We start from the raw sequence: 12,942 nt of genomic DNA, 5'->3' as shown, positions 1-12,942 counted from the left end.
GCCTGTACAGCTCTGATTCCGTTCTATCCTCTGAGGTGCTTTCCATAGAACCACCTTTTGGCTCAAAACTACCAGACTTTTTGACAGCTACTCCAATACTACAACACGTTATAGCGGAACTCTAGAGCAGTTCAAATCTAGAACAACATTTAATTGAAGCAGCAATGAAGCAATACGGTTTTATAATGCTGTCAATGCGTTGTCATCTTGAAAGACTGACAATACACTTAGCTCTATTTAGAGCCTAATTGACAGAAAGATAAAACAGTTTAAATCGAAGACGACAAAGGCTGTAGAAAACGATTATTCAAGCCAGACATGCTCCTGGAGAAACCTCCAAAGTCCAAGCTATTAGCAGTTCTGATGTTAGTCGTGCAAATTTCAGATAAAGGTCTTAAAGTGAAATTAGACCGTGTAAAATTATCTGAGCAGAGATGGGAAATATTAAGATAAATCTGACCTCTTCTGAACAAATCATCATAATCTCAAATTCAGGTAAGTATTATTAAAATATGCAGTTGCGATAGCTGACAGTTTGTTAGTCTAATACCACCTTTCGGTTACCAAGAGGACAGTTTGCAGGTGTCGTCATTAACATCAGGATAACGATATTGCTAAATGTAATGTTTATGCGATCAATGACTAATCACGAAGTGAATCAGTGGATGGCCCTCATCAAATCGAAGGTCCCTGTTAGGTGGCAGTCTCTGGTTTGTAGTGAAACAATAATAAACTGTTTTCATACGCGTCTCGCCGTTTGACCCTCAACACTGCAGGCTAATCGTGTTTGTAGTTGCTTTAGTATCTGCCTGCGTAACTTGCAGCGGAGTAGGCGTTGCGATATCGTTTCTCTAGCGTTGATTCGTCGCGCTGAGCTCGCTTCCTCACTACTACGACACGCCCAACATAATGTGCGGAAGCTCCCGCTGCACGTTTACAGTCTGACAGAGGTGAAATCCCTGCCGTTGGTTGAAAGATATAGGTCGAGTCAACTAGTAAAAGAGCCTCTTGCCCATATTTAGCGGGTCTGTCATCGCGCGTGCGGGGACATGGCGACTACCAGCCCGTGTGTCGTTGTAAGTAAAGCGGTTAAAGCTAGCGACGCGCTAACTTATTATTTATAATTGTAAGCCGTATCTGCTTTCGGAGTATGTGAAGCATCTGTACCTGTGGTTCCGTCCAAAGAGGAAACGCTATGTTTGCATTAGCTATTCTGACTTAGCTGAGAAATAAGAACTTGTTATATATATATATATAAATGAGGCCTGATTAAAACTACAGTCTAATTTTGCTTGCCGGCATTTTGTTATTCCTGACGCTCTTAGACAAGCTGTTGGTCAAAGGGTACTACAATGCTGGACTAAGGTTGCTCGTAGTTGAAAGGGGCCTGGACGAATTCACTCGTGTTCCCCGCATGCCACATGGGATGTTACCGCCGTTAGTCTATTCATCGATAAGCTTTGACCAAGCGAAAATGCTCAATGCTAGCTGAATTTGGACCTTGTTACATATTTAGTTAGCAATTTCTGTACTCGTCTATTTCTTTTTCTTTTTTTCAACTGAACTTTAGTGTGCGACAGCAGGAGGCTATTGTCAAAGACATTATGTTATATTTTTAGTAAAATCTAACGTCATTCTGCGCCTTAATTTTTTCCGTTTAAGCGTCAGTGCTCTGTTTAATATTAGACACTGTTTAATGGATTACTAAAATAACCTTGCTGCGTTGCGAAAAAAGTACAAAGGAAAATGTACGTGTTTTATTTGTTTTTGTCTTATCGAGAAGACATGCAGGTTGTTGTGAAATTGCTGATGACACGCAGCGCGCAGGTAGAGAGCCTAAACAAGCACAGCATGCATACTACGGGACTCTTCTAAAATGTTGACTTGGAGAGCCTCGTGGTTGTCAATTAAAAGGAATTTCATGACCGCACTGATAAGCCATGTTCAAATCAATGTGTATAGTCAGTGAATGCTTGGTTAGTAAGAGTTAAAATATGCAGAGTGGTAAACAAAGCTATATAACTGTTGATGCCACAAATTGGTGGAAGAAACCATATGAGAGGCTTGTGATGTCTATATTTAGTCTCTGATAACCATTGTTTCTTAAAGGTCTGGAAAGTCTAGGCGATCAGGAGCATCAGGAATTCTAGCTCCAATGATCTCTGGGGCAGCTGTTGCCTAAAGGTTAGAGAAGCGGGTTTGTGACCAAAAAGTTGCCAGTTCGATCCCCTGGACAGACAGGAAAAATGTGGGTGGGGGCAGAGAGCAAGGTGCTTAACCCCGGGCATGGTCCTGCATGTGCTCACTCCTCCTAGTGTGTGTGTGTGTGTGTGTTAAATGCAGAGGCTGAATTTCAATGCTCACTGTTCCTACTGTGTATGTGACCAGTAAAAAACTCGACCCTGATCATTTTAAGACACGTCTTTCATAACGTGCTCTTTTTGTTTGGTGTGCGTATTTGTGAAGCTCAAGGATGGCATCATACGAACACCAGCACCTGCAGTAGACACCAGATGGGGGGGGGGACTCCCTCAGGGCCGGGGCCCACCAACTGCCCATGATTGCCCTCCATCTACTGTTAGGTTTAAAATGTATGGAAAGAGAGTTGACAAGTCATAAGTCATCCAGCATCTGTTCTTGTGTGTCCTTGGGGCTCGTGTATTCTCTTGGGTTAAAGTGTGCTTCCAGTGAAAGAGCATTTTCACCAGTCATGTCAGGAGACCATTTACACATCTACAAAAAGTCATTTGGCAGACGCTTTTGTCCAAGTCGCTCTAAAAAAGACCACGTCAAATATGCACGAATCAACACCTCTAATGACGCAAAAGCTATTTTCCAAGACCTCCTAGAACAATTAACACCATTAGGACTAATTAAAAAAGAAAAACGGCATCTATATATAGACACAGTTAAGATCGCTCTGATTACAGCCTCACGTGTCCCGTACGGATCAAGCACTGAGGTTCCTACTTTTATTCTACCAATCACAAACTCAGAACTCACACCTGGGTGATCTCTCTGTACATCCTCCACCAGTCCTTTGAAATACAGACTCTGGGTCTCATGTCTTACATATTTTAGTGGGGCAGAGAATAATAGTAATTTTGCCTAAGGCCCAAATTAGGTTACTGAACTGTACCTAGTACTTGTACGAGTTTTCCTGGTTCTCACCCTCCAACGCCCGTCTTTGTTTTGCATTTGGAGGAGTTGCTATGGATGGTAATAAGCGCGTTCTGTATGTATGGAAAAGCGTTCAAAGATGGCCGAGCCGGTCGTAACCGAATGTTCGTGCTTTTCAGATCAGCGATGAGGAACAGGGGTACGACCTGGACCTCTTCTGCATACCGAAGCACTACGCAGCCGACCTGGAAAGAGTCTATATTCCACACGGTCTCATCTTGGACAGGTATCAGGGCTAATGTTTGTCTTTCCCTCAGCTGTGGTTTACCTCATCTGAAACACTCAACCTTAGCATGCAATGCAGCAGAGTCGCAGAGAACTTAAATAAACACAGAAAAGTAATCTTCAGATTAGATGACCTCGCATGAAATTGTCCGTCCAAGTCGAACGTGGAGGAAACTGAGACATTGCTGACTGTTGAGAGTAAGCTGAGCTGACGCGACCTCTCTCTGACCCGGTTGCCACAGGACCGAGCGGCTGGCCAGGGAGATCATGAAAGACATGGGGGGGCACCACATCGTGGCCCTCTGCGTTCTGAAAGGCGGGTACAAGTTCTTTGCAGACCTGCTTGACTACATCAAAGCTCTGAACCGCAACAGCGACCGCTCCATTCCCATGACAGTGGACTTTATTCGTCTAAAGAGCTACTGTGTAAGGATGCGTTCCCTTTCAATCTCTCACTAATTACTGTAATTACCTTTTCTTCACACACATATATATATCTATATCTATCTATCTATCTATCTATATCTATATCTATATATATATATATACATACACACACAAATACATATATATATCTATATCTATGTATAGCTATATCTATCTATATATCTATATCTATATATATATATGTATACACACACACACACACACATATACAAATACATACATACATACATATATATATATATATATATATCTGTACACACACACACACACACATACATATGCACATTAATGAAGGGTGGGTTGTCTCCCTCCTAGAGGGGTGTATGGTGTGAAAGACAGTTGTCCAGCCCTATACACTCATACCTGACTCGGGTTATAAATCTAAGAGGAAAAAAATGTCATGTAAATAGAGCTGGAACCACATTCTGCAGGAGAACCAGCTGTCATGTGGTCTTTGCCAGGTTTTTCCAGAAAGTGAAGGACAAATCTCACCCATGATGTGGTGCTCAGATAAATATTTTCAGGAAAAGGTCAGATTGTGTCAAACTGACTGAATATCGATGTAACCATTGTTGCAGTTCTGTTAGAAGAATATTGCACAGCTTGAACAGTTTGTCTTTTCGTTGAAAGGAAAGGTAATGAAATGCTATTTTAGAAGTAACATTTTGCGGGCGTGTTTTTCAGGCCCAACCGTACGGTTGTCTGTTTAACCTTTGGACAGGTCATCTGATCTCTGGTTTATTTGTTGAGTTTTTTTTTTTTTGCTTAACGGACTAAGAAGGGTCCACCCAGGGCAATGGCTGCCCGTGTACAAATTTCAGTTTCCTGTATTTTTTCTTTACAGAATGACCAGTCCACAGGAGAAATAAAGGTGATTGGAGGAGACGATTTGTCAACACTTACGGGGAAGGTAAGCATTGGGCTGAAGAAACACCCCCCCCTCCCCCCACCCCACCATCTTCTAACTCATATTCAGAATCTCATGCTTTTTCGCCCAGATCTAGTTTTTTGAAGTTATTTTTAAACCATCATAAAAAGTGCACATGCACATTCAGGCTTATAGATGAAAGAACAAGTTCAAAGGGTCACACTGTAAAGTGGGTCAACGTTGCATGTGCTTGCAGTGTGCAGCCAAGATTTCATAACTGATACTTTTCTTCTCTCCCCTTTTTTTTTTTTTTTTTTTTTTTTTTCGCGTTTCAATGTAGAATGTGTTAATTGTGGAGGTAAGACTCTTGAGTGCATCATATACATATATATATATATATATTACTTAATGATCTCTTGAACAGCCAACATTTGTAGCTCATTTAATTTCTGCTTATTAGGACATCATTGACACAGGGAAGACAATGAAAACACTGTTGGAACTTCTCAAGCAGTACAACCCAAAGATGGTGAAGGTAGCAAGGTAATGGAGGACATAGATCAAAAGATCTTGATATCGAATGCCTTCTTGTACGTAACTGATGCTGATTCGTTCTAAGTTAATCATGATATTCTTGATCCTATGACAGAACAATGGTGTGATGTCATGGAAATGTCTCTGACAATGCACAATGCACCATACACCTGTTGATTATCACAAACGTTGATTATTTTATTACTTCACATGGAAACTGAGTTTATCATGAAACCAGTTCCAATGCTGTACTCACTGAGAGCATAGTGTTGTTTCTTTTCACTGGAGAGTTTAAAACTTCAGCTTATTTGGCTGTTTTGTTTTTTTTTCTTCTTCTTTTTTTTTTTGCAGTTTGCTAGTAAAGAGGACACCCAGGAGTGTTGGCTATAGACCAGACTGTAAGTTGGCATCTTGTTCACAGATTGATAATGACATGTTAATAAACTGTTCCGCACAAAATTCCTTTTGTTATGTTTATGCATCGAGCATTACAAATGGAAATGCCTTGAGCTTATTGCTTGAGTTACAGATCACGCATTGAAGTTTTTGTCAGTCAAGAGCATTTTAACACTGAATGTATACCCAAATATATTTTAATCTAAGGAGCTATGAAAATGTTGCTACTAATGTTATGAATATGCATCTGGCTAACTGTTTTGGAACAACCATTTGTCCTTGAATATTACACATGCTTATAAGTATTACTGAAAGCATACCACAGTAACAGGAGTAAGATGGAGTGATATTTTTTTAATAGGTTGTGTAAAATCATCCTGGACGTCCGCCTCTTAACAAGAATGACATTTTGTTCATTGAGATGCGAAATGCCATTTTGTTATTGCGACCATTAATGTAATGCTGATCTCAAGCCACAAGGCTGCATTCAAGATCCTTCTCAAGTGTTTCGTCAGCCTGGTCAAGTCAAACAGAAGCGGCACCAGCCAATATAATCCTCTTTCTTCAGCTGTCAACACATATCAATAAGGGGCTGAGAGTGATTTCTTTTTCTCTCTCAGTTGTAGGATTTGAAGTCCCCGACAAATTTGTCGTAGGCTACGCGCTAGACTACAACGAGTACTTCAGGGATTTAAATGTAAGTTATGAGAGGTATTTGGGACGTACAGCCCCGCTAAGACAACAACTCTAGCACGCGTTGTGTCTATTTCTGTATTTCTGGTAACTGTTTTTGCTCTTCTCTGACTTTCAGCATATCTGCGTCATCAGTGAAACAGGAAAAGAGAAGTATAAAGCCTGAGAGGAGCCTTGCAACTTCCTCCTTTTTAAAAGCTCTGTTTCATTATTTTTTTTTTTTTTTTTTTTATTATGATTATGATTATTATTATTGATGTCATTCATTTTTATATCTCTTGATTTGTATTTCTCACCGCTACAGCTGAACACCAATAACACTGGCTCTCTTCTCAGAGCCCAGAGAGCATCTGCTAATATTGCACTGTAAGCTAGCTACACACACCCAACCACCCACCTCCCAGTTCCCACAACCAAATGTTGGACACACCCAAATATGAAACCGCAGACAAATCACAGGAGAGCTGAGAGCAAGGTCCCTGACTCTGCTCTGGGTTTAATGAGCATGTGCACCTAAGTAATATTACGTGAGCAACAGTTTAAAACAGTCGTATCATATGATTTTACGATGGAACTCGTTGGAAATTTAAAAAAAAAAGAAAAAAAAAAGATATATTTAAATGACATAATTTCAGATCTAGGTTTTCGAGTCATCAAATGAATTCCTCAAACTGATTGTGCTTGGACTGTGTAAACAAGGGGGAAAAAAAATCTTAATTTTTAATTTTTTTTTTACCCCTTCCAAAGGTATCATTCATAGATTTTAGATTTCCTTGTAACACAACATCTCATCAAAAATAATGTGGAGAACACATTAATGATAGGCATGTATCTCATGTCAGAGAGTGGGTGAGCTTGTCCTATCACATCCTGATAACATAAGGCCAAAAGATAATCCCGGAGTCCTGGCTTTGCTGTTCATAGTTGTTTTCAAGGACTGTTTTTTTTCCGTAAATACATTTCTTGCGTGTGCAATTAAATGATGAAATGATGTGATTTATTATTATTTTTTTTTTAAGTTGTGTCTTTTTTTTCTTCCATCTCATGAATGTTGTAAAGCCTTACATGCTAAGTGGCAGGATCGTGAGGTTACATCAGTTGATCTGTCGAGAGAAAAACAGTCGAGCCTTTTTGATTTCAATAGTATCCTGACATGCGTTTCAACCCTTTATTGAATACAGGGTATGATAAACATGGAGCGTCATTTGAAGAAAGACTGTTTCTTTGGTAACAATGAATGCGGCTAATGAGGTTTATATGTTGGAACAGATTTCTCGGGGCCCGGTGCAGCGCCCAGATCCTGTTGCAGTACAATTCAAACTGATCACTTGATTGTGTGAGGTGCTACGTTGCAAAGACTATAATTTAGTTTAGGGTTTTGTTTTGTTTTTTTGTTTTGTTTTTTTTTTTAGTTAGATGTAGAAAGAATACATTTCTGTAAGAAATTACAACATTCACAAATTACAGGCAATCAAGAGAATGGTGAGCCCACTGCCTTGCCACATCACTTGTAACAATATGAGACTGTGTCCCATACCTTTTCTTCCACATACGCCTTTTCAAAATGGATTTGTTTGACTTTAATGCAACTGTGTTACTGAACATGGTCGCAGAAAGCATGATGTGGTATTGATCATACACAATAAATAATTCCCTTTCAGAAATTCTCTTGTAACCTGTTTGTGTGTGTGCGTGTGTGTGTGTGTGTGTGTGTATGTGTGGTGACAAAAAACAACAGTGCTTTTATATCCAAGATATCCATCATTACAGACACTGAATCAATTTCTCTGTTCCTCGTCAAAATGATTAAACTGTTATGCATCCTGTATTCTCTTTGACTGCCGAAGTCAAAATGGCCACCCGTGCTTTACAAAGATGATATTGTAATAAGGACTTGTGCAAAAAAAAGAAAAAAGGAAAAGACACATCTTGGGAGAGAGCCTGTCACAGGTGAAAGACAACCGACTGTCAAAACACGATTCTTAAAAGAAAACAGATTGTTTCAAGGTCGTAATTTTATTGGATCAACTCTCTTGTTGTTAAACATACAGCATGCATAGCAGAGTAAACCTCCGCATTAAATGCTATTCTTTGCTCCACGTTTCTGCAAGTCTAGACCTTGACCGGTTTGGTTGTATTTCTGGACTGTTCCAGACACACTTAAGTCACTAGCGCAAAGTATAAGAAAACTGAATTAGAGTGTTCAAAGGCTTATCTATAATGTGACTAGACCTTGAGCACTTGTGTTGGTACAGACAGGCCCTACTGGAGCAGAACAGTAAAACTGGAGAACACTGCAAACATCTCCAGTATTTACGTGCTGCTATAGTGTAGCCTACAAGAAACACACCACCAGTTTGAGGTACAAACACTGGTCACATAAAAAGGTTTTCTGTTTGTTTGTTTGTTTTTTTTAAAGTGAAGACCCAAAAAGGACAGGACAGGACGGCCTGCCTGCGCTATACCAGCAGCCCCTCACGATCTGCATCTCCATATCACTGCAAACCATGACGTGCTGCTAGTAAGGCCGCCGGCAACCTACACAATCGTGTCACCGCAAAAAAAAACGGCACGATATAACACGTTTATCACTTTTCTTAACATGGGCCTTTTCAGAGAAACCACACTTCCTCAGATCTTCACAGAGAAACAAATGTTTCTGTGAAGCCACACCAGTGAGAAGAGACTGCAGTTAATGTTCCTTAACTGGATCCTTGTCACCGGAGTCCCATTCATTTATTCTCAGAGGCTTTAAGATTCATTTCTCCTAAACACCTCCGTATACGAATTGGAAACATCTGCTAAATTGTACAATCTTTCAATAATCAAAGCTATTATAACATATCTACTTATCACTGGATTGAGCTGATGCACCCATCACAGGACCAGTGATTACATATAATATAATGTGTATCTATGTATAACAGTACTGGTTTAACTGGTCATAAACACACCCAAAACAGACTTGAAGGTTTTGATTCCAAACTCTGGAACTAAGTGTGAAATGAAAGGAGAGGGGCCCCCTGTTGGACACTGGAAGAATAACATAGGGCAGTAAACCTTATTTACCTAGTGTGCAGGCCTCAGCTTGTCTTGCTTTTCCCGAGGCTTTCGGACAAGGGAAGCTCACTTACTGCTTAACGGCAAAAAAAAGAAAGAAAGAAAGACATATACAGTCTGTAGAAAAATGCACATTCATCATATAGCTAAATGAAAAAAGAAATATAATATTCATTTGGATATGAAAAAAGCTTGCTCAGTGGAGACATTTATTAAACGTGTATTTTGCTGAATATGTTGTCGCCGTCTTAGCACGCACTTGGACGACATGAGATATGGACGGTGCGTTACAAATGTGCTTAACAATCAGACCTGTATAGTGTCTGACTGATGTGGCGTATGACATCACAAACGCCGGGAGTCGGACATGACCAGGCATATCCTCGATGTTGACTGACATTTGGTAGTGTTGAAAGACTGTACGGGCTAATTATTATCCACTTTTCAAGTAAAGCAGTAGTCACTTTCAAAATGTTAACGCACACTTTAAATTGATGTTGTGGATTGTGCAGTCAAATGTCAACATATCATTTGGAACAAGAGATGTTAATGTTGTCGTTTTACCTCTGCCAGCTTTCTATAATAACCGTGTGAATGAATACATTGTTCTGTATACGAACGAATCGCATAACATTTTCATCTAATGAGGTATGAAATTCTGTAATATGCTGTACCTAAGCGCTGTTCTGGGCGTGTTATGGTTTTTTCCAATCAAATTTGGCCACTACGGTCGGAGTAGATCGAAACAATAAGAAACACATAGGTTTACAACATTAAACAAATACATTGTTGCAGCTGCATTTTTAGTTAATCGGCAGTCTCAGTCAGAATAACAAGAATTAAATGCCTCGCGATAGAACAAGTGGGCTCAAGTTACTTCGTTAAAATTAATAAAAAGTCGCTGCTTTGACAAACACAGTTCACTACAGAAGGTGAATGCGGAGAAGTTAGACACACTGTAACGTCTGTGCAATTCGATATCTTAGAGAACAACTTACAATTGCGAAAAGTTGTTTGTGCCAATTAAAATCAGTATAAGCAGGCAAACTAGATAACGACATTATGCTGTAAGGCTGATTTCGCTTCAAAAAGAAAAGGCTTTGTTGAGAAAAATAATAAAGTTTGGGGAAGCGCTGTAACATATCTGATAATCTGTCATACACCGCCCCAAGTCATGACCAAAGTGTTCCAAATTTCAGTGACTCTCATTAAATGCCTTTTCTGGATTTAATCACTGTTTGCATACGATTAAAATTATAGTTCCGAATCAAATTCACAAAATTAGCTTAAGCGTAAAACTGACAACTCGACAGCATCGAACAGAGAATGCATCACCCAAAAGTGTTTCTTTCTAGACGTCAGACTCGTTAGAAATTAATTAAAAACGAGGGAGTCTACGGTGTGAGGGTAAGGGAAAATTCGTGAAAAATAATTCCTGAAAAATCCAAACTTACCTTCAGTCCAATCGAAAATGGCGCCGAAACGTAAAAAAACGTCCTAAATTTCATTGTATGGTCTCCTGCAAAGCTTTGTGGGAGCACGAGCAGCCTACAACATCCCCCGTGGTGTTGGGTAGAAGGGGGAGTGGAACTGTAGTGTCGTGGCACGTTTTCACTTACAAGCAGTGACTAACTCGTTATCCCAGTGTATCGCGTAATGAACTTCTCTACAATTTGATTATGTTTTGCCGTTCATGTTAAATGTCACAAGAACTGTGTGTGCATGAATTAGGATGTTTTCTGATGTGAGCAGACTGGCCCAACTTTTAAACATTTGCTTGCCAAAAACAATGTCATTGATTGTAACAAACATCGACTGCGGTGAAAGGTGGATTAATCGTAACCAACGACGTGTGAAGGGGATACACGTATGACTAGGGAGTGCGCTTGTTTATAATGATGCGCTAGTCGGTCCAAATGACTCGAGTAACAATACTCCTAGTTTCCAAAATGTGAATTAGGTTCAACGTCTGTTTGCACTGAACTGTAGTTTTGCTGACATATGAAACAATTCAGTGTTGCTACCTCAAAAGGGTACATTGAAAGCACACCGCAATAAGCGCTCTTATACGCGCGAGAACGGTCATTAGCATTTTCATACAGTGTCTTGTGCTCGGCGAGGGACAGAAAATACATTGCCTAGGAGACGTTTAAGGTGCGCCCCCCTCTTAATGTTGTAGTTTTAACCATTTCACCGCTGTAGTTTTATAACCACGTGTCTTTCAGGTAACAGTTTGTTGTATTGTTTCTGAAGCGCTCTGGATGTTGTATTTGCTATTTAGACACATTTTTGGAACTGGATAATAATGTTGCTGTATAAATCCTTCGTCCATTCAGGGTCCATAAAATGTCTCGTCTCTAAATAAGTTAGCACAATGAATGTTAAACCAAACCCAGACTCTGAAAAGTTTACTACATTTTTGCTTAGTGCAGTGTACTGTGTGCATGTCAACAAATCCTCTTCTAAATCACACGTACACAAACTCTGACATTCAAAGGGCCACTACATGTCAAAATGCACCATCTGTTGGGGATTCCCAGAGATCTTTCTCTCTCTTGACTATTCCAGTGCTTGGGCTAGCGTTAGCATCACCTGACTAGAGTGATGACCCCTCAGTCGCCTGGCTCCACAACTTGTGTCTCTCATTAAGGAAAAGAGAAAAGAAACATTGTCTACTGCCAGACAGAGGGCCATACAGAAAACTGTAAAGAACATGTGACTCGACCAATTGCACATGGCCAAAGAGCCCTCTGTAGGGAGCTACAGGTAACTGCCAAAAGGAGGAAACAGGAACATCAAGTGTCTTTAATAGGCCACTGGGCCAACACAGAGCCATCAGCTTCGATGCACCTTGGCATACATTCTATAAGTGTCAAGGAAGTCAGATAGAAGAATGTGACATTGTTTTTTTCAACATCACTTGCTGTTTTTATGCTGATGGCGATAGCAAACACTGCCTCAGGGGACTCCCTCACTATGTCCCAAAAGTATTCAACAGGGTTAAAATCTGGTGACTGCAGACTGAGCCGTTTTCATGCTCATCAAACGGCAGTGACCGCTTATGCCATGAAGACAGCGTCATCATCATCCAAGATCGAGATCACCCCCTAAGGAAAGAAATGCTTTGCCAGTAGATTAAAGCAGACCGCTTGGTGCAGTTGTGTATTTATCATTGTTTACCTGACCCACAAGGACAGGCTTTAATGGACTATAACAGAACCATCAGAACCTTTGACCATGGGTAAACAAATACTCAGTCTATTAGATTTCCCTTGACATACACTACACATGCACCCTTGTTGAAAACTGGGTGAAGAATGACTCATCTCACCATACATAAGACTTTTTCAATTGCTCAGTAGACCACTGCATGTGACCTTTACACTGCGTTACACACGAACATGCATTTTCAAATGTGTATGTAATACAGCCTGACATTAGTATCCCTCACCATAAAGTTCTCAACAGGTCATTTCTGGAAGTGCCTTCACATGATATTTACAGTCAGGTCAAACAAAGTAGAAATGCACAGGAATCAG

The 12,942-nt window shown here is 40.2% G+C and overlaps 1 protein-coding gene across 1 annotated transcript; it reads left to right on the top strand.

The window, feature by feature from the left end:
• Positions 1-964: 964 nt before the first annotated feature.
• hprt1 (hypoxanthine phosphoribosyltransferase 1) lies at positions 965-8,003 on the top strand. The gene is made up of 9 exons (XM_030765005.1): positions 965-1,076; positions 3,300-3,406; positions 3,648-3,831; positions 4,697-4,762; positions 5,061-5,078; positions 5,181-5,263; positions 5,606-5,652; positions 6,271-6,347; positions 6,462-8,003. The coding sequence occupies exons 1-9, from the start codon at positions 1,050-1,052 to the stop codon at positions 6,507-6,509; spliced, it is 657 nt and encodes a 218-aa protein (XP_030620865.1). The 5' UTR covers positions 965-1,049; the 3' UTR covers positions 6,510-8,003.
• The last annotated feature ends 4,939 nt before the right edge of the window (positions 8,004-12,942 follow it).

The sequence above is a fragment of the Chanos chanos genome, chromosome 2, assembly GCF_902362185.1.
Source record: "Chanos chanos chromosome 2, fChaCha1.1, whole genome shotgun sequence".
NCBI lineage: Eukaryota > Metazoa > Chordata > Actinopteri > Gonorynchiformes > Chanidae > Chanos > Chanos chanos.
The sequence above is the reverse complement of the archived record's forward strand: the minus strand, read 5'-3'. Positions and strand labels throughout refer to the sequence as shown.